The sequence below is a fragment of the Enhydra lutris genome, unplaced genomic scaffold (assembly GCF_002288905.1).
Source record: "Enhydra lutris kenyoni isolate GAN:26980312 unplaced genomic scaffold, ASM228890v2 scaffoldscaffold4, whole genome shotgun sequence".
In the NCBI taxonomy this organism is placed as follows: domain Eukaryota; kingdom Metazoa; phylum Chordata; class Mammalia; order Carnivora; family Mustelidae; genus Enhydra; species Enhydra lutris.
In genome coordinates this window covers 10202800-10221144 of record NW_019154088.1, presented here as the reverse complement: position 1 = coordinate 10221144, position 18345 = coordinate 10202800, and the positions used below count along the sequence as shown (strand labels likewise).

The 18345-nt window shown below is 41.4% G+C and overlaps 1 protein-coding gene across 1 annotated transcript in view; it reads right to left on the bottom strand.

Annotated features, from left to right (window-relative positions):
• LOC111161337 (RTF1 homolog, Paf1/RNA polymerase II complex component) overlaps positions 1-18345 on the bottom strand; it is a 55219-nt gene that overhangs the window by 22940 nt on the left and 13934 nt on the right. Inside the window, exons 2-4 of the mRNA XM_022524933.1 lie at positions 15816-15926; positions 3913-4060; positions 2694-2898 (exon numbers count right to left, since the gene is read on the bottom strand). Of these exons, the coding sequence (XP_022380641.1) occupies positions 2694-2898; positions 3913-4060; positions 15816-15926 (464 nt within the window). The remainder of the gene's footprint in view (positions 1-2693; positions 2899-3912; positions 4061-15815; positions 15927-18345) is intronic.

Here is an 18345-nt window from a genome sequence, read left to right as displayed (position 1 = left end):
TACATAAAAGGAATAGAATTGAGAGTTAACAAATAAGCATAAGTATATAATATGTTTATAATATATATAATTGATTTTTGACAAGTGTGCCAAGACTGCAGAAAGAACAGTCTCTTTAAGAGGCACAGAGACAGGGCGCCTGGGTAGCTCACTCATTAAGCGTCTGCCTTCGGCTCAGGTCTTGATCCCAGGGTCCTGGGATCGGGCCCCACATCAGGCTCCCTGTTCCGCGGGAAGCCTACCTCTCCCTCTCCCACTCCCCCTGCTTGTGTTCCTGCTCTCACGCTCTCTCTCTCTCTCTGTCAAATAAATAAGTTAAAAAAAAAAAAAAAGGCACTGAGACAACTAGATATTGAAATGCCAGTAATAAAGCTGGATCCCTACCTCACAACACATAAAAAAATGATCTCAAAATGGATCAAGGATCTGAAATTTTAAGACTCCTACAAGAAACCATAGCAGTAAATCTTCACGATCTTGGATTTGGCATATTCTCAGATATGACATTAAAAGCTTGAACAAGAGGGGCGCCTGGGTGGCTCAGTGGGTTGGAGCCTCTGCCTTCAGCTCAGGTCATGATCCCAGTGTCCTGGGATCGAGCCCCGCATCAGGCTCTCTGCTCAGCGGGGAGCCTGCTTCCTCCTCTCTCTCTGCCTGCCTCTCTGCCTACTTGTGATCTGTCTGTCAAATAGATAAATAAATCTTAATAAATAAATAAATAAATAAATAAAAGTCTAATGTTTAAAAAATAAATAAATAAAAGCTTGAACAAGAAAGGGAAAAAATTATACTTCATCAAAATTAAATATTTTTGTGTATCAAACAAGACTACCAAGAGAATGAAAAATACAACCTACAGAATTAGAGAAAATATCTGTAAGTCATATATTTGATAAGGGTTTGATAAGCAGACTATACAAAGAACTCTTACCACACAACAGCAAAAAGACAAATACCCCAGTTAAAAAATGGGCAAAGAATTTGAACAGATTTTCTCCAAAGATATAATAATTGCTCAACAAAGAGATCATAAGACGCTCATATCATGAGTCAACAAGAAAATGAAAATAAAGACCACACCGAAATACTACTTTATATCCACCAGGGTAGCTATTATCAAACAGCAGGGAAAATAACAAGTGTGGGCAAGGATGTGGAGATACTAGAACCCATACACAGTGCTGGTAGATGTGCAAAATGGTGCAGCTGCTGTGGACAACAGTTTGATGGTTTCTCAAATAATTAAACATAAAATTACCATATGACCCAGCAATTCCACTCTTAGGTCTATATCCAAAGGAACTGAAAGTAAGTACTCAAACAAATATTTGTACGCAAATGTTCATAGTAGCAAAGGGTGGGAATAACCCAAATGTCAATCAATAGATGAATAAACAAAATGTGGTAGATACATTTTATATACAAAGAAATATTATGTAGCCATAAAAAGGAATGAAGTACTGATGTGCTATGTGGATGAACTACTAAAATGTGCCAAGTGAAAGCAGCCAGTCACAACAGACTACATAGTGTATGATTCCATTTACATAAAATGTCCAGAAATAGCCAAATCTGTAGAGACAGAAAGTAGATTAGTGGTTGCCTAGGGCTGGAAGGCTTGGGAGGAAACAGAGAAATGACTAGTAGTGATATAGGATTTCCCTCCTAGGTATTAAAAATGTTCTGAAATTTATTGAGATAAAGAGCTTTGTGAATATATAAAAGCCACTGAATTTTACACTTTAAATGGGTAGATTATGGTATATGAAATGTATCTCAATGAAGTTATTTTAAAAAGTTAATAGCTTATTATTTACACAATATGCTTACATGTATCATCTCACTCAAGGCTTATAATAATCCCAAGGAAGAAGCTGAGGCAGGAAGAAGGTAAGTGACTTATTCAGATCACCTGTCCAGTGAGTTGTGAACTGAGCCTAGACAAATGTCAGTTTTTTTCACAAACAAACTACCTTTAAAACTACCTGCATCCACCTTAAAATAATTTTTTTAAGTGAAATAAATTTTTTTAGTCTAATAAATTTAAAAATAAGTAAATAAAGCCTTTAGAACTGCCTTCTTAAAAAAAAAAATTTTTATTTATTTGACAGAGAGAAAGAAATCACAAGCAGGCAGAGAGGCAGGCAGAGAGAGAGGGGGAAGCAGGCTCTCTGCTCCGAGGCAGGGCTCGATCCCAGAACCCTGAGACCATGACCTGAGCCGAAGGCAGAGGCTTGACACACTGAACCACCCAGGTGCCATTCTGAGGACTATTTTATTTCTAGAGGAAACAAACATGTTTATTTTTACTGTGAGATTACGTTATGAGATAAGGAAGAAGTCTGGTCATTTAAATATGGCAAAAGTAATTCAGAAAATACTGAAGTGGGGTACTTGGGTGGCTTAGTTGGTTAAGTGTTTACCTTCAGCTCAGGTCATGATCTCAGGGTCCTGGGGTCGAGCCCTGTGTCAGGCTCCCTGCTCAGTGGGGAGCCTGCTTCCCCCTCTCTCTCTGCCTGCCTCTCTGCCTACTTGTGATCTCTGTTTGTCAAATAAATAAATAAAATCTTTAAAAAAAATTAAAAATTAAAAAGAAAAAAAAAAGAAATTTTAAGAAGTTTCAAGTCTTGAATTCTGGGAAGATGGGGCTCTGAATATGAATTTTATCATTAAGGAATTAATTACAACATTACCTTTTTTTCAACACCTCCCTCTTCTCTATGCGGTTGAACAGTTCTTGCTCTCTCTCCTTCTCTGTCATCTGCTCCAGACGGGCCCGGTCTTCCTCATCGCCCATGAGGTCTTCCCCATAGCCATCATGGAATTCTTCATCTTCTGAGGATGAGTCGGAATCTGAACTGGAGGAGGAGCTGTTGCTGTCAGAATCTGACACCTCACCTACAGCAAGGTCCAAACATAAGATTAGACTACGCTACAGAAGCCTGAGGCCACAGAGATGACCCCACAGTGTTGATAATCATTGCCACCCCTCCTTGTATTGAGGTAAGCTCTATGCCCAACACAGGACCTAAACTCGCAGCCCTGAGATCAAGACCTGAGCTGAGATCGAGAGTCAGATGCTCAACGTACTGAGCCACCCAGGCACTCCTCAGGCTCATAATTTCTTAAGTTAACCAATTATTACCATGAGGGTTGAAAAATGGTGACTTTCAACAAGTTCTTCTATATTTATTAGTTGGCATTTAAAATATTCAATGTTTTAATGAGTCATTACACTGGTGAATTCTCAATGAAACTGGATCTTGACAGGATAAAGGATGATGGAAAAAGACAGTATACATTACAAATGAATATTAAGTTAAACCGGCAATTTAACAAGAACTCTGCTTGACTCAATTTAAGCTAACATTCATAGGCAATGTGCTTAAAACCAGGTTTGGCCCATTCTATGCAGGCCAGTTTGTACATAAATGTTATTTCTTAAGAGAAATGTAAAGTTTAACATTCTAGTCCTGGAACAAGTTCACCTTCATCCTAGGTTTAGCAAAAATTCTGGAACTGGTTTCAAAATAAGAACATTTTTCCACTGAGTTTTGTATGTGGTTCAAGAATCTTCCTCTTCAGCCAGATCACGTATGTGTAACCAAGAGGAAGGAAAGAAAATGCAGGGTATTTGTAAAGTGCGTGAAGACTCTAATGCAGGGACTCCTCACAGGTTTGCTGGATGGGCTTTAGGCACCTCACTAACCCTTGGGAACTGTGTATTTCTCTTGCTTCATTCAAATTCTCAAAGGATCCATGACCACTGTGAAGGTTAGGGACCGCTGCAATAAAGATGGAGGCCATGCTGTAATGCAGCCCTGCCCCAAACCTCCTGCCCCAGTTCTGATTCTGTAGCTTCAACCTGACAAGAGTGGGAGCTCACCCCCAGGTCTGGGCCACATGGCTCACCTTCCTCAGGGGCTGAGCTCTCAGCAGAACTGTCTTTATCCGAACTGCCTGAGGAAGCAGTTTTGTTGGCTTGTTTCTTCATGGTTCCTTTCTTCTCTATTTTTCTGGCCTTTCCTTTCTTCTTATTTTTATTGCTCCCAAATGTCCACTACAAGGAGAAAAGAAAGAGGAAAACTGAAACAGGGACTTTATTGGGAAAAGCTGGAAGAGTCAAGAGTCAAATCTCTGATAATCATCAAAATGATTCTAAGAGTCTCTACTGCTTTCAACCCAAAACAAATACACTGTATATGAAGAAAGATGGATTTTTTTTCAAACTTTTGTTCAAAATTTGTTAAGTTCCAGTTTGTAATTTCTTAGAGATGGTAGATAATGGACATAACAAACATAAAATTTAAATAAAGTATTTTTTATCAAAACAGAAAAAACAGGTATGAACCTTATGGCAAGTCAACTGAGCTAACGAACTTAGATGGTACAGAAAATAGCTTCTATGGGAGGCCTGGGTGGCTCAGTGGCTAAGTGTCTGTCTTCGGCTCAGGTCATGATCCAGGGTTCTGGGATCAAGTCCCCTACTGGGTTCCCTGCTCAGCAGAGAGCCTGCTTCTCCCTCTACCTGCAGCTCCCTCTGCTTGTGCTCTCTCTCAAATAAATAAAATCTTAAAAAAAAAAAAAAAAAAAAAAAAGAACACAGCTTCTAATGTTTCTAATGGCATAGAGGGCAGTCATTGCTAAGGGTTAGTATGTCTGGGTTTCAATACACACAGGATGGTTTAGTTCTGAAGAGTCCCAAAAAGGCAGGGGATAAAGCCTGTGAGCAGGAGAGAACTGCAGAAAGCACAGGGAGAAAGGATGAAGGCCAATCTCTGGCATGGATGGTAGCATTGGTACCAAACTCAAGGAGGCAGAGAGTAAACGACATTATTATATATATATATATATATATATATACATATATATATACACACACACATACATGTGTGCATCTTTTTTTTTTTAAACTGCGTATGTAACATGATAACATAATGTTTAAATGTGATCAAAAACAGGAGATCCTACAGACATAAGGAGCTTGCAATTTGGGTTAACAGATAACAGGCAGGCAATGCACAGTTACCTCAAGGCCAATAAGACTGTCTTCATCAAGCACTTGAATTATAGAAACGAAAGATTATATTGGTTGTTTTTAAAATTCACAAGAACTATTTGATTATATTGGGGTGCCTGGGGTGCAGTGGGTTAAGCACCCGACTCTTAGTTTTAGCTCAGGTCGGATCTCAGGGTTGTGAGGGCGAGCCCTGTGTCAAGCTCCCAACCTAGCATCGAGTCTGCTTAAGACTCTTTCTCCCTCTCCCTCTCATTCCCCTCAATTAAATAAATAAATCTTAAAAAAAAAAAAAAAAAAAGACTGTTAAAACTATTTGGTTATATTAAACCATACCTCATTTGATAGTTTAACTTGCCAATTTTAGGAGGATGACTTTAGGTGAAAAGTACTTTACTTGGGCGCTTTATCTTATGTACTACAAAAAATAATCTTCATCTTTCCAGCATCACATTGAATTACAGATCTAGTATTAACAGAAAATTTCTACATCTACTATTTAACAAAAGTACAGTTTTTCCTTTTCCTATAATGAGATGATAAATTAATTTCCTACCTCACAATAGTTAAGATCAGAAGTGAATTTATTTTGGAGGGTTTTTTTGGGGGGTGGTAGAGGGGTAGTTCTGGTGGAGTTTCCATCCTAGAAAGGTCCTTATATGCTATTCTTAAAAGCCCAGTCTGCCAGATTAAAATATTGAAAAATCAAAATATTAAAACTGCTTTCACATTTTAATTTACTCTTAATTTTTAAAAAAGATTTATTTGAGAGTAAGAGAGAGGCAGGAATGTGCACATGTATATGCACATGAGCAGGGGGAGGGGCAGAGAGAGAGGGGGAGAAAAACAAACTCCCTGCTGCGTGGGGAGTCTGATGCAGGGCTCCATCCCAGGACCCAGAGGTAATGACCTGAGCTGAAACCCAGAGATGGACGCTTAACCGACTGAGCCACCCAGGCGCCACTACTCTTAGTTATTTTAATTGCCATTTATTTTTATACATAAAAGCCAGGAAGAAGGGAAAAGTGGAAAAAAAAAAAAAGTCACATGTTCAAGAAAGATGTATTAAATGAGTGAAATTTCTTTATTAGTGAATTTACCTCTCAAACTTTAACATTTCAACACCTCAATTATTATTTAGGAAGAAATCCCAATGCTTCACCTCTGAAGTCTACTCTTCAACCATTTCAAATTTTAATCACTCAAGGAAGATAATTATTAAGTCAGTTTGAAAGAATCCAAAGGGTTCAATTTCTTAGTCAACTGAGCTAAAATGTATCAACTTCCCATGCTGACAATACACATATCTCTACAGGCAATAATGTATAAAACACCTTTGTTACTGGCTTTGGTTACAAGAAATAGCACAACCACACAGGTAGTAAGTAGTCAGCAGTTACTGGTTGGTTATGAAACCTCTTCTAAACAGGGTGTTGTGGCCCTCTGTCCTTCTACATATGAAGCGGCCGAGAGGGTAGAGGTGGAGATCCCAGTGTCATATGTGTGTTAAGAGTGGCTAGGTCTATTTCTGCCTACAGATTTGGGTTTCTCATGGGCAACAGAGTCAATTCTGCACTCCCTAGAAGAGGGACAAAAGTGTCTATGAGAGTAAAAAAGATGAATGTTAAATCAAGTCACACAGGTGAGTCGAATTCAGGAGGTGCCAGGAAGCTCCCTGGCTTCCTTATCCTTCCCCCTCTACCTGCTTCAATCTGCTACTACCAGCCTAGCAACCATCACTCATTTGCAGTCTCCGATGTTTATCCCTTGGGGGAGGAGGAGGAAAGATAAGAGTAAAAATAGAAGAAAATAAAATGCTTTGACTTCAAAAGGGCTTTCCTGGCTGAATCTGAGTGGGAAGGGAACCTCTTTTTTCCTTCCAACAATTTCAGAAGAAATGAGACAATAAAACGACCTCATCTGCCATGATGCTGACTCAATAGGGTCTGCCATGCCACTTCAAACATCCAGCGTCATGTATATGTGACAGGGCTTCAAGGGAATTATAGTGACATAGGTGATTTTACTTTAAAATGCGGATTCTTGGGGCGTCTGGGTGGCTCAGTCGGTTAACCGTCATATTCTTGGTTTTGGCTCAGGCGGTGATCTCAGGATCAATATCAAGCCCCTTGACAGGCTCCATGCCTATTAGCCCAGTCTACTTTAGATTCTCTCTCCCTCTGCCCCTCCTGCTCATGCTCTCTCTCCAAAATAAATAAATCTCAAAAACAAACAAGCAAACTTCTATTTCACCACCCAAAGATAAATAATCACTTGAAATTTGGGGCCAGTCTCAGCAGGAAGCCTGCTTCTCCCTCACCCACTCCCCTTGCTTGTGTTCCCTCTCTCGCTGTGTCTCTCTGTCAAATAAATAAAATCTTTAAAAAATTTGGGGGGCCAGTCCAATTATTATTTACGTGTTACTACTTAATATAGAGAAATACACTCAAATGAGTTCCAATAATCTTCCAAAGATATTTTTTCTGGAGAATAGATCATGCTTATTTTTTGTTTATTTTATTCTATTTTGATTTCAGTATAGTTAATATACAATTATATTAGTTTCAGATCACATTTGTTATATTCTACTTTTACTCCCATAAACTATAGGTTCCTGAATATTTTTGGCCTAAGCACCTATTTTGTTTTATTTTATTTTTTTTAAGATTTTATTTATTTATTTGACAGACAGAGATCACAAGTATGCAGAGAGGCAGGCAGAGAGAGAGAGAGGAAGGGAAGCAGGCTCCCCGCTGAGCAGAGAGCCCAATGCAGGGCCCGATCCCAGGACCCCAGGATCATGACCTGAGCTGAAGGCAGAGGCTTTAACCCCCTGAGCCACCCAGGCGCCCCTAAGCACCTATTTTAAATATTTGCCCAGTATCTCTTCTCCCAAGATCACAGTCTCTGATAAACCATAAAGGACAGGGTCTAAGCTTATGGCAGGCAACATCAATATAGAAATATCTTAATCCAGTTATACAACCCAGAGGTTGCTCCCCAGTCCCTGCAAAAGACTTATTTTGCTGACTTTAAGAGAGAAGGTATATGAATCCTTCTTTCATTGCCAGTGTGTGTTAGTAAATGGAGTCTAAAGAATAAAGGACAGGATTAAAGGAATGCTCTGAGGCTTTCGCCATCCAGCAGAGAGTACAGGAAATGACCAGGCATTTTATTATTTTTTTTTTTAAGAGATTTATTTGTGGGGTATCTGAGTAGCTCAGTCGGTTAAGCGGCTGCCTTCAGCTTGGGTCATGATTCCACGGTCTTGGGATCGAGTCTTTCATTGGGCTTCTTGCTCAGCAGGGCCCTGCTTCTCCCTCTGCCTGCCTCTCCCCCTGTTTGTCTCTCTCTCTCTCTGACAAATGAATAAACAAAATCCTTAAAATAAATAAAAGATTTATTTACCTGAGAGAGAGGATCTTCAAGCAGACTCCCTGGTGAGCAAAGAGCCTATGGCGAGGTTTGATCTCACCAACCAGGAGATCATGACCTGAGCTGAAACCAAGAGTCGGATGCTTAACCAACTGAGCCACCCAGGCACCCAACTGGCATTTAAAAATGTGTTTGGGGAATTGCGACTCTTTTACTGAAAGGCAGGCTCTGTTATGACCTAGTAAGTGCCACACAGAAGGCAAGCATGAGAAGATAAGTGCCTGCGGAAGGGCATCTGCATACAAAGGCCAGAGTGACCCCAGTGAGAGCTGCTCAGAAACAATCTGGGAAAGGGTGAGGATGCGTTGCCAGTCAGGCCTGTCACACACACGACTTCCTGCTTGCCCAGAGATTCTACGTGGAGGCAGGCCCACACACACCACCAGGGAAGCATCATGTAGACAAGCAGTCAAGAAAACCTCAAACAGAGACTGGAAAGAAGATGTGTTGTTTTTTTTTTATTTAAGATTTTTAAAAAAAAATTTATTTATTTGACAGAGATCACAAGCAGGCAGAGAGGCAGGCAGGCAGAGAGGGGCGGAAGCAGGCTCCCTGCCAAGCAGAGAGCCTGATGTGGTGCTTGATCCCAGGACCCTGAGATCATGACCTGAGCCGAAGGCAGAGGCTTAACTCACTGAGCCACCCAGGTGCCCCAGAAGATGTGTTCTTAACTACTAAATTACACAAGAGGAGCACTTTGACTCTCACTGATGTAACAGATACTATAACGGGCAGCATGATCTAATGATACAAGGAGGGTTAGTACTACCCAGCCCTGTGCTAGCTTGAGCATGTGGAGGTGGTCTAAGCAGGTCCTACTCTGGGAAGCAGTTGACCTTACTGGCATCCGGCTGACAGACTGGAGGAACACGGGGTGGCAAGTGGTTGTTCTGGACTTGGGTAGCACTGAGATGCATCCTGGGGCAGAAAAGCAAAGAAACTTCAAGACTTCAGAGAGGTTATCTCTAATGGGCAAGGAAGATCATATTCTAGGTCTCAGGCTCCAGAGTAGAAACTACAGCAGGGCAGTTATTCTGAAATGAGTTTATAAGTAAAATAAAATACATCGAGGTAAGAAGTGTTCAAGAACAGCTGGGCTAGTGATTAAACCACACTGGGATTAGGGGTTAAAAGAACGGGAATATAGCCCAATCCCTTCATCTGAGAGTGTTTCCTTATCTGTAAAGTAGGAATAATAATATTACCTTGATCACCTATCAGGGTAGTTTGAGACTCAAAGGAGACAGAGTAAGAGAAGTACACAGAGCACATCAGAAACCATGAAGTTCTATATAAAGACAGGATACTATTTTATGATGGGAAAAGAAAACCAGAACTTTTATTAACATGTTCTAATATCATATCTGAAATAGGGGGAGTCCACATGATCTCTATGATGCCTTAGATTTTTAAAGTTGTAGGAATCTTCATGAACTGAGTGGTATAATAAGTCAAAACAACTATCAAAAGGATTCTATAGTCATTATTCTAGACTTTGACAGTGGCCAGCAAAGAAGTGTGTGGGAAGGACAGGGTTCCTGATCATGATGTTTTTTTCCCTGAAAGTCAGTGGAGTTAAGAGTAAATGCAATGTAACAGAATATTAAAGAGTATGAAGGATATGAAGAATATGAAGGATAGCTAAAGAATATGAAGGGTAGCTCAGCTTTCTTTGTCCTTCTACTGTCTAATTAAAGTACAATCACGTATCACACACGTGATTACACAATCACGTAATCACACAATCACATATATTTAACTGGAAAATTTGACATCAAATCCCTACATTCAGTCACAAAAACTTACACCCTGACTATGGAGATAAAAACAAAAGTGAAACAGCAGTCATACCCCCACCCCCCAAAAAAGTAAAAGATAATCAGTAACTCCATTCCACTGCATGGCTGAAGTGTCAGAATGTAAACAAGTTTGAGCAAGTGGTCCATGAAAAGGACTTCATTTTTCCCAAATTCTTATGATGAGATTTTATGGTATCTAGACAAATGAGGTGCTACTGTGTGGTTACCTACATAGCCAAGAACCAACATGTGAAAAAAAAATGTCTGTAAGCAATCCACAGAGCTTTTGCTAAAATTAAGTACTCAAACAGAGTATTTGTAGCAGGTCACCTGGGTTCCTAACCCCAGAGATCAGATGCAGGAAGTTAGGAGTAAAGAGACTACCAAAAGAGGAGAACAGTGGCCACTTCTTAACACTCACAAAGGAGAAAGAAAAGGTGTAGAATGCACTACACACAGCTCAGTACTCTGGAAGTCCTTATTTCACAATGCAAGAACTGCCATTCATAGTCATGACTAAATCAGCAAGGAAAACTATATAACAATACCTAGCAAAAAATTTTTCAAGTAGAGTGACTGTCTAGATTTTCAACAGTACTGGGGTAATTCATCTACATGTAACATCTTGTTCTAGAGGTATGGTGTGCACTCCACTAAACCAGTATCCACACAGGAAAATACTAGCTTAGCAAGGGAGGCCTTTCTGAGAGCTCGTGCTAATTAGGTATTATCTGTATGGTAAAGCAATCACAACATGCTCTTGGATATCTAGGTCGACTTCCCCGACAAGTTGTTACTAAATGAATTTATAAGCAAAAGTTGTTATCATTTTCAAAATGTTCTATTAATAAAAATACTGGAACCAGCAAGAGATAAGAGAGTGGGAACAGGAGTGCAACTAGATCCAAGTGAGAGAATCTGAACGATCAGATAAGAAAAAAAGAGAAGAAGCCTCAGAAAGAAAGTAGAGCAAAATGAAAGCGGGGCGGGGGGAAGCAAGAGGAGAGCAATGTCTTCAAAGAGGCGAGTGGCGGCATAATTGCCACCAAGAAGACTGTTGGAAGTTCTGGGGAAGAAAAAACAGGTGTGACAAGTACTATAGGGCTGGGCCAAATGCTTTTATTTCTCAAAAATGTTCAAAACAAGACTATACACGAAACATTAAAAGATAACTCTCGCTTAGGCAGAGGGTATTAGAAGATAATTCAGCTGTTTCTTACTTTGTCTAATGTAGTTTTTTTTGATTCTGAATTAAAAAGGGTTTTGGTTTTTCAATGTGATTTTTACTAGTAACAGGTAAGGAAATTGGGGCCTCCTTCTTATCTAGCTGAAGCTGTTTCTATGAGATCTGCCATGTTTTTGTGTGTGTGGTTTTTTTTTAAGATTTATTTTTTATTTTATTTTTTAAAAGATTTTATTTATTTATTTGACAGAGAAAGATCACAAGTAGGCAGAGAGGCAGGAAGAGAGAGAGAGAGAGAAGCAGGCTCCCCGCCGAGGTAAGAGCCTGATGCGGGGCTCGATCCCAGGACCCCGAGACCACGACCCAAGCCAAAGGCAGAGGCCCAACCCACTGAGCCACCGAGGCGCTCCTAAGATTTTATTTATTTATTTGACAGACAGAGGTCATAAGTAGGCAGACAGGCAGGCAGGGCGTAGGGGAAGCTGAGCAGAGAGCCCAATGTAGGGCTTCCCCAATGTCCATAACTGCCCCCCCCCCCCGCACTGGCAACCCTCAGTTTGTTTTGCAAGATTAAGAATCTCTTATGGTTTGTCTCCCTCCCAATCCCATCTTGCTTCCATTTTCCTCCCCTCCCCCCAATCCCTAGGATCATGACCTGAGCAAAAGGGAGACGCTTAACTGACTGAGCCACCCAGGCATCCCAAGGATTTAAAAAAAATCTTTTTTTATCCTTTTTGGACAGTTTGTTTAACCATCCAAGATAATGAAATATTTACCCTAACTCTGAGGTGCTAAGTTGTAGCCTGGGCCAAAGACTGATATGATAATACAAACCAAAAAGGCACTTTCCATTTTTTTCTTTTTAAGATTTTAATTATTTATTTGACAGAAAGAGTGTGAGCAAAGGCAGGGAGAGCAGCCAGACTCCCCAGTGAGCAGGGAGCCTGATGTGGGACTTGATTTCAGAACCCTGGGACTGTAACTGGAGCCAAAGGCAGATGCCACGCAGGCATCCCAAAAAAGCACCTTTCCGAATGACTGTGTTATAGAGGCTGCTATTCCAAGTCAGGGGTTGGGGGAAGGAGACTGGAGTGGACCCTGGGATCCAGAGGCAGCAGCAAGAGTGAAGAACTCTGTGGGGAAAAGTTCTTCAAAGTCTCATTCCCCACTGAGCCGGGTACAGCTTGTTCTCTAACAAGCACATAAGCAGTTGGGTCACATTCTAAAGTGAAGACATTTAGACTTGGTTGAGTAGCTGTGACTGTTATAAGAGAACTTTATTTATATATTATACATATATAATTTCTATTTATATTAACATATAATGTATTATTTGCCCCAGGGGTACAGGTCTGCGAATCATCAGGCTTACACATTTCACAGCACTCACCATAGCATACACCCTCCCCAGTGTCCATAACCCAACCATCCTCTCCCTATCCCTCCTCCCCCACTGGAACCCTCAGTTTGTTTTGTGAGATTAAGAATCTCTTATGGTTTGTCTCCCTCCCAATCCCATCTTGTTTCATTTTTTCCTCCCCTACCCCCAATCCCCAGCCCTGCCTCTCACATTCCTCATATCAGAGATCATATGATAATTGTCTTTCTCTGATTGACTTATTTTGCTCAGTATGATACCCTTTAGTTCCATCCATGTCGTTGCAAATGGCAAGATTTCATTTCTTTTGATGGCTGCATAGTATTCCATTATGTGTGTGTGTGTGTGTGTGTGTGTGTGTGTGTATAGATACACACACACACACCCCACATCTTCTTTATCCATTCATCTGTTGATGGACATCTAGGTTCTTTACATAGTTTGGCTATTGTGGACATTGCTGCTATCAACATTCAGGTGCATGGGCCCCTTCAGGTCACTATATTTGTATCTTTAGGGTAAATACCCAGTGAGCCTACTGCTTTTCTAAAAGACTGAGTTATTTTATCAATTTGAGAGGAATTATTATTCCTCATTAGTTAATATAGTATATTAAAAATAAAAAAGAAAAAAAACCCACATATTCATTACCTCTTGCTATGGAAAGCAATTTTAAAGATTTTATTTATTTATTTGACAGAGAGAGATCACAAGTAGACAGAGAGGCAGGCAGAGAGAGAGAGAGAGGGAAGCAGGCTCCCTGCTGAGCAGAGAGCCCGATGCGGGACTCGTCCCAGGACCCTGAGATCATGACCTGAGCCGAAGGCAGCGGCTTAACCCACTGAGCCACCCAGGCGCCCCATGGAAAGCAATTTTAGATTAAATTATTTAAGATTAAGAGAACTTCACTACAATCAGAATACAATCATTCCTAATTTGCAGATGCAGGACACTGATAAATATTATTCTAGATGGTAATTAAATTTCATTATAATAAAGACATTTTTTTTTACTTCAGTGGAACTTTTTTTTTTTTTTTTAAAGATTTTATTTACTTATCCAACAGAGAGAGGTCACAAGCAGGCAGAGAGAGGAGGAAGCAGGCTCCCTGCTGAGCAGAGAGCCCTATGCGGGGCTCGATCCCAGGACCCTGAGATCATGACCCGAGCCGAAGGCAGCGGCTTAACCCACTGAGCCACCCAGGCGCCCCAACTTCAGTGGAACTTTAAAACAAAATTAAGTACACTGTTAAAAATATTTTCCTGGGATACCTGAGTGGTTCAGTCACATAAGCGTTTGACTAAATCTTAGCTTGGGTTCTGATCTCAGAGCTGAGTTCAAGCCCCATGCTGGACGTGTGTGTGTGTGTGTGTGTGTGTGTGTGTGTGTGTGTCTCTCTCTCTCTCTCTCTCTCTCTCTCTCTCCCCGTCCCACTCCACCCCCAAGACTTCAGGGTATGAGATTCAAAAGAAAGGTGGTATCTAGCCTCTTTCCAGGAAATTACTCTGCTCAGCAGGGAGCCTGCTTCCTCTTCTCTCTCTGCCTGCCTCTCTGCCTACTTGTGACCTCTGTCTGTCAAATGAATAAATAAAATATTTAAAAATAAATAAATAAATAAAATAATCAAATGAGGAACACATAGGAGGGCTTCAAAGACCTTTCCCTTCATCCCTCTCTTCCATTAAGGTTCTAGAGCTTTTAGGGCCTTGTTTGGTGGTGCACAGTTTGGGAAAGTCACCTTGGTTTAAACAATGAACAGCTGAATTTTCCTCCTAAAAAATTACCACCATCACCCTGAGGCTGTTGATTCAATCTGTCCAAAGAAAGCTTCTTGTCTTTCTAAATTATTTCCCACTAACACCACTAACATATGGCATTCTGGTTTTTGTGTGTGTGTTTTTTTTTTCAATAATTTTATTTATTTATTTATTTATTTAATTTATAGCTTTTTATTTATTTATTTATTTGACAGAGATCACAAGTAGGCAGAGAGAGAGGAAGGGAAGCAGGCTCCCTGCTGAGCAAAAAGCCCGATGCAGGGCTCGATCCCAGGACCCTGGGATCATGACCTGAGCCGAAGGCAGAGGCTTTAACCCACTGAGCCACCCAGGCGCCCCTTATTTATTTATTTTTTAAGCCACAGTGAATATGGGGCTTCAACTCAGGACCCTAACATCAAGAGTTGCATGTTCCACTGACTAAGACAGCCAGCCACCCCAACATAAGGCATTCTCTCTCTCTCTTTTTTTTTAAAGATTTCATTATTTATTTGAGAGAGAGTACTTGCATATGAGTGGGGAGGGGGCGGAGGGAGAGAATCTTCATGCAGACCCCTTGCTGACCACAGAGCCCAGTAGGGGGCTTAATCTTAAGCCCTGAGATCATGACCTGAGGCAAAATCAAGAGTCCAGTGCTTAACTGACTGGCCACCCAGGCATCCCCAGAATTTCTTTTCTAGCATGAGAGTGGAATGAAAACAATGACAAAAAAAAGATAAAATAAAGAGATGAAGACTAACAGGTTGTGCTGCTTCTTTTGCAACAGGGCTGGAAACAAGTGACTAAACGATGGTGGCTAGTGCCATGCAGAGGGACCTACTAGGTAACAGACAGCAGAAGGAAACATAAAAATTCGAGAGCTTTCCTTATATAATTTTTTTGCCCCTAAGAAGTTCTGGTACATCTCAGGCATTAAGGTCTCAGTTTAAGGAAAAGAGGCTGTCAAGAGGGGCGCCTGGGTGGCTCAGTGGGTTGAGCCGCTGCCTTCGGCTCAGGTCATGATCTCGGGGTCCTGGGATCGAGCCCCGCATCGGGCTCTCTGCTCAGCAGGGAGCCTGCTTCCTCCTCTCTCTCTGCCTGCCTCTCTGCCTGCTTGTGATCTCTCTCTGTCAAATAAATAAATAAAATCTTAAAAAAAAAAAAAAAAAAAAGAGGCTGTCAAGAGTCACCAACTCAGGGCCCTCAAATACAACTCAGTCCCCGGGACGATGCCCTCCACACCCACCTCGTCATCACTGTTGGACGTCTCCGAGTCTGAGGAGGCTGCAGGCTGACTCACAGGCGGCTCCTTCTCCTCAGAGTCACTCCGCTTCCGCTTTGCCAGGGACAAGAGCTCCTAACAGGGCAGAAGCAGACACATGAGTTTTTTTCAACACAGAAAAAACATTCAAGAATAGCAAAATGCCCACCATCCCTAGGTCTCTTCTACCTCTTTGTGCTTTCAATCAAAAGACATCATCATGGGAACTTTTATCACACGAGTAGACAGGCTGCCAGTATTCCTAAGCACTAAAGAAATGTTTTCAAAATTTGTCCCTTTCTTCTTAACGGGAAATGTATGTCTCAAATGGGAAAATGACTGGAGAACTGAACTGGAGGTTATTCCCTAATTGCCATCATTTCCTCTATAAGCTACAGAAGTACTGATTCTTCGGAACTGATTTGAGAACCATATTTTCAAAGGTAATTTGCTCACTGTTCTTACTGGTATAGCTAACTAATGCTCCAAGCATCCTCTTAATGTAAATCATGGAGAAACTGGATTTGTGGGACTATACTGAATAAAGCTGACAAACTACAATTTTCTAAGATAATTATTTTTTAAGTGGGTTTCATACCCAACAAGGAGCCCAAAGCGGGGTTTGAACTCCTGACCCTGAGATCAAGACCTGATGTGAGATCAAGAGTCAGATGCTTAACCAACTGAGCCACCCAGGAGCCCTTCTAAGACCATCTTTTATTCTGAATGCTTGAACCACGGGGGGAAATAAGTATATCTTTGGTGTTTAAGATTTCATTTATTTATTTGACAGAGAGAGAGATCACAAGTAGGCAGAGAGGCAGGCGGGGGGCGGGGGGGAAGTAGGTTCCCTGCTGAGCAGAGAGCCCAATGTGGGGCTTGATCCCAGGACCCTGAGATCATGACCTGAGCCAAAGGCAGAGGCTTAACCCACTGAGCCACCCAGGCACCCCTATTTTTGGTGTTTAATCCAGAGCATGAAAACAGCAGTAAGTGTTCTGGCTTCTACATCAGTATCCTAATTGGACAACCCAAATGTTCCCACTCACGACTATGCCTTGTCCTGGTATTTATGACAGATTACAGGGGGAGGGATGTGCCACTAACTGTCATGGCTAGAACCAGACTTTGCTTTCACATGGTTCCTCTCTCCTCTTACTTCTCACCAACTCAGTCCAGTCACTCAAACATGCTACAAAAGGAAACTTCTCTAGTTCCTGCCCTCTGTAATATCAGTACCAGTTTGAAATTATACTGCCCTATCTAACATTTAATCTTTACGACAACCTGAAGGTAAGTATTGTCATCATCCCCATTTGAAGATGAAACTAAGCAGCAGGAAAGGTTAGAAACTTACTCAGGGTAACACAGCTAGTACATGAGAGAGCGAGAATTCAAACCAGGGCAGACAGAACCCTACCTTGTAATTCAGTCATGGTTTACCACTCTAAAACATTTTCCCTTCTGCCAACAAAGAGAAAAATACAACTAATAAATACTAGTAATGTTATTTATTGATGATGATGGTGCTATACAATTACAGGTCAAATGCCAAGATGGATTTTAAAGTAATAGAGTGCTATAAAGTATCTGTTTTCTTCTTCCAGTCTCTTTCTATTTTAGGAGTATACTCCCCTGGCCAGAATGAGAAAATGACCTTCTCAGATTAACAGCTGACCTGCTCTCTTCCTTCATAAGCAGTCAAGAAATGCTACTCTTCTCATTTCACTGAAGAGAGGTACCACACCAACTTCCTCAAAAGGCTGAAGATCATAAGAACACTCAACTTTTTCATTCCAAAATAGTAACTCCTATTGACCAAATGCAAATTACAGCAATAAGTACGTGTGTTTACTGTGTTTTAAAAACTTGAGGAGGCACCTGGCTGGGTTAGTCCATGCAGCATGGCTCTTAATCTTGTGGTTGTGGGCTTGAGTGCCCCCACTGGGTATAGAGATTAAAAATAAAATCTTAGGGCGCCTGGGTGGCTCAGTGGTTAAAGCCTCTGCCTTCGGCTCAGGTCGTGGTCTCAGGGTCCTGGGATCGAGTCCCGCATCGGGCTCTCTGCTCAGCGGGGAGCCTGCCTCCTCCTCCTCTCTCTCTCTGCCTGCCTCTCTGCCTACTTGTGATCTGTCTGTCAAATAAAAAAAAAAAATAAAATAAAAAAAAAAATAAAATCTTAAAAAAATAAAACAAAGGGGCGCCTGGGTGGCTCAGTGGGTTAAAACCTCTGCCTTCGGCTCGGGTCATGATCCCTGGGTCCTGGGATCGAGCCCCACATTGGGCTCTCTGCTCAGCGGGGGCCTGCTTCCTCTTCTCTCTCTGCCTGTCTCTCTGCCTACTTGTTATCTCTGTCTGTCAAATGAATATATAAAATCTTTAAAACAGGAACAAAAACAGGGGCAACTGAGTGGCTCAGTTGGTTATGCATCTGGCTGCAGCTCCGGTTATGATCTTGGGTCCCGGAACTGAGCCCTCCAATAGGCTCTGTGCTCAGTGGAGCATCTGCTTGTCC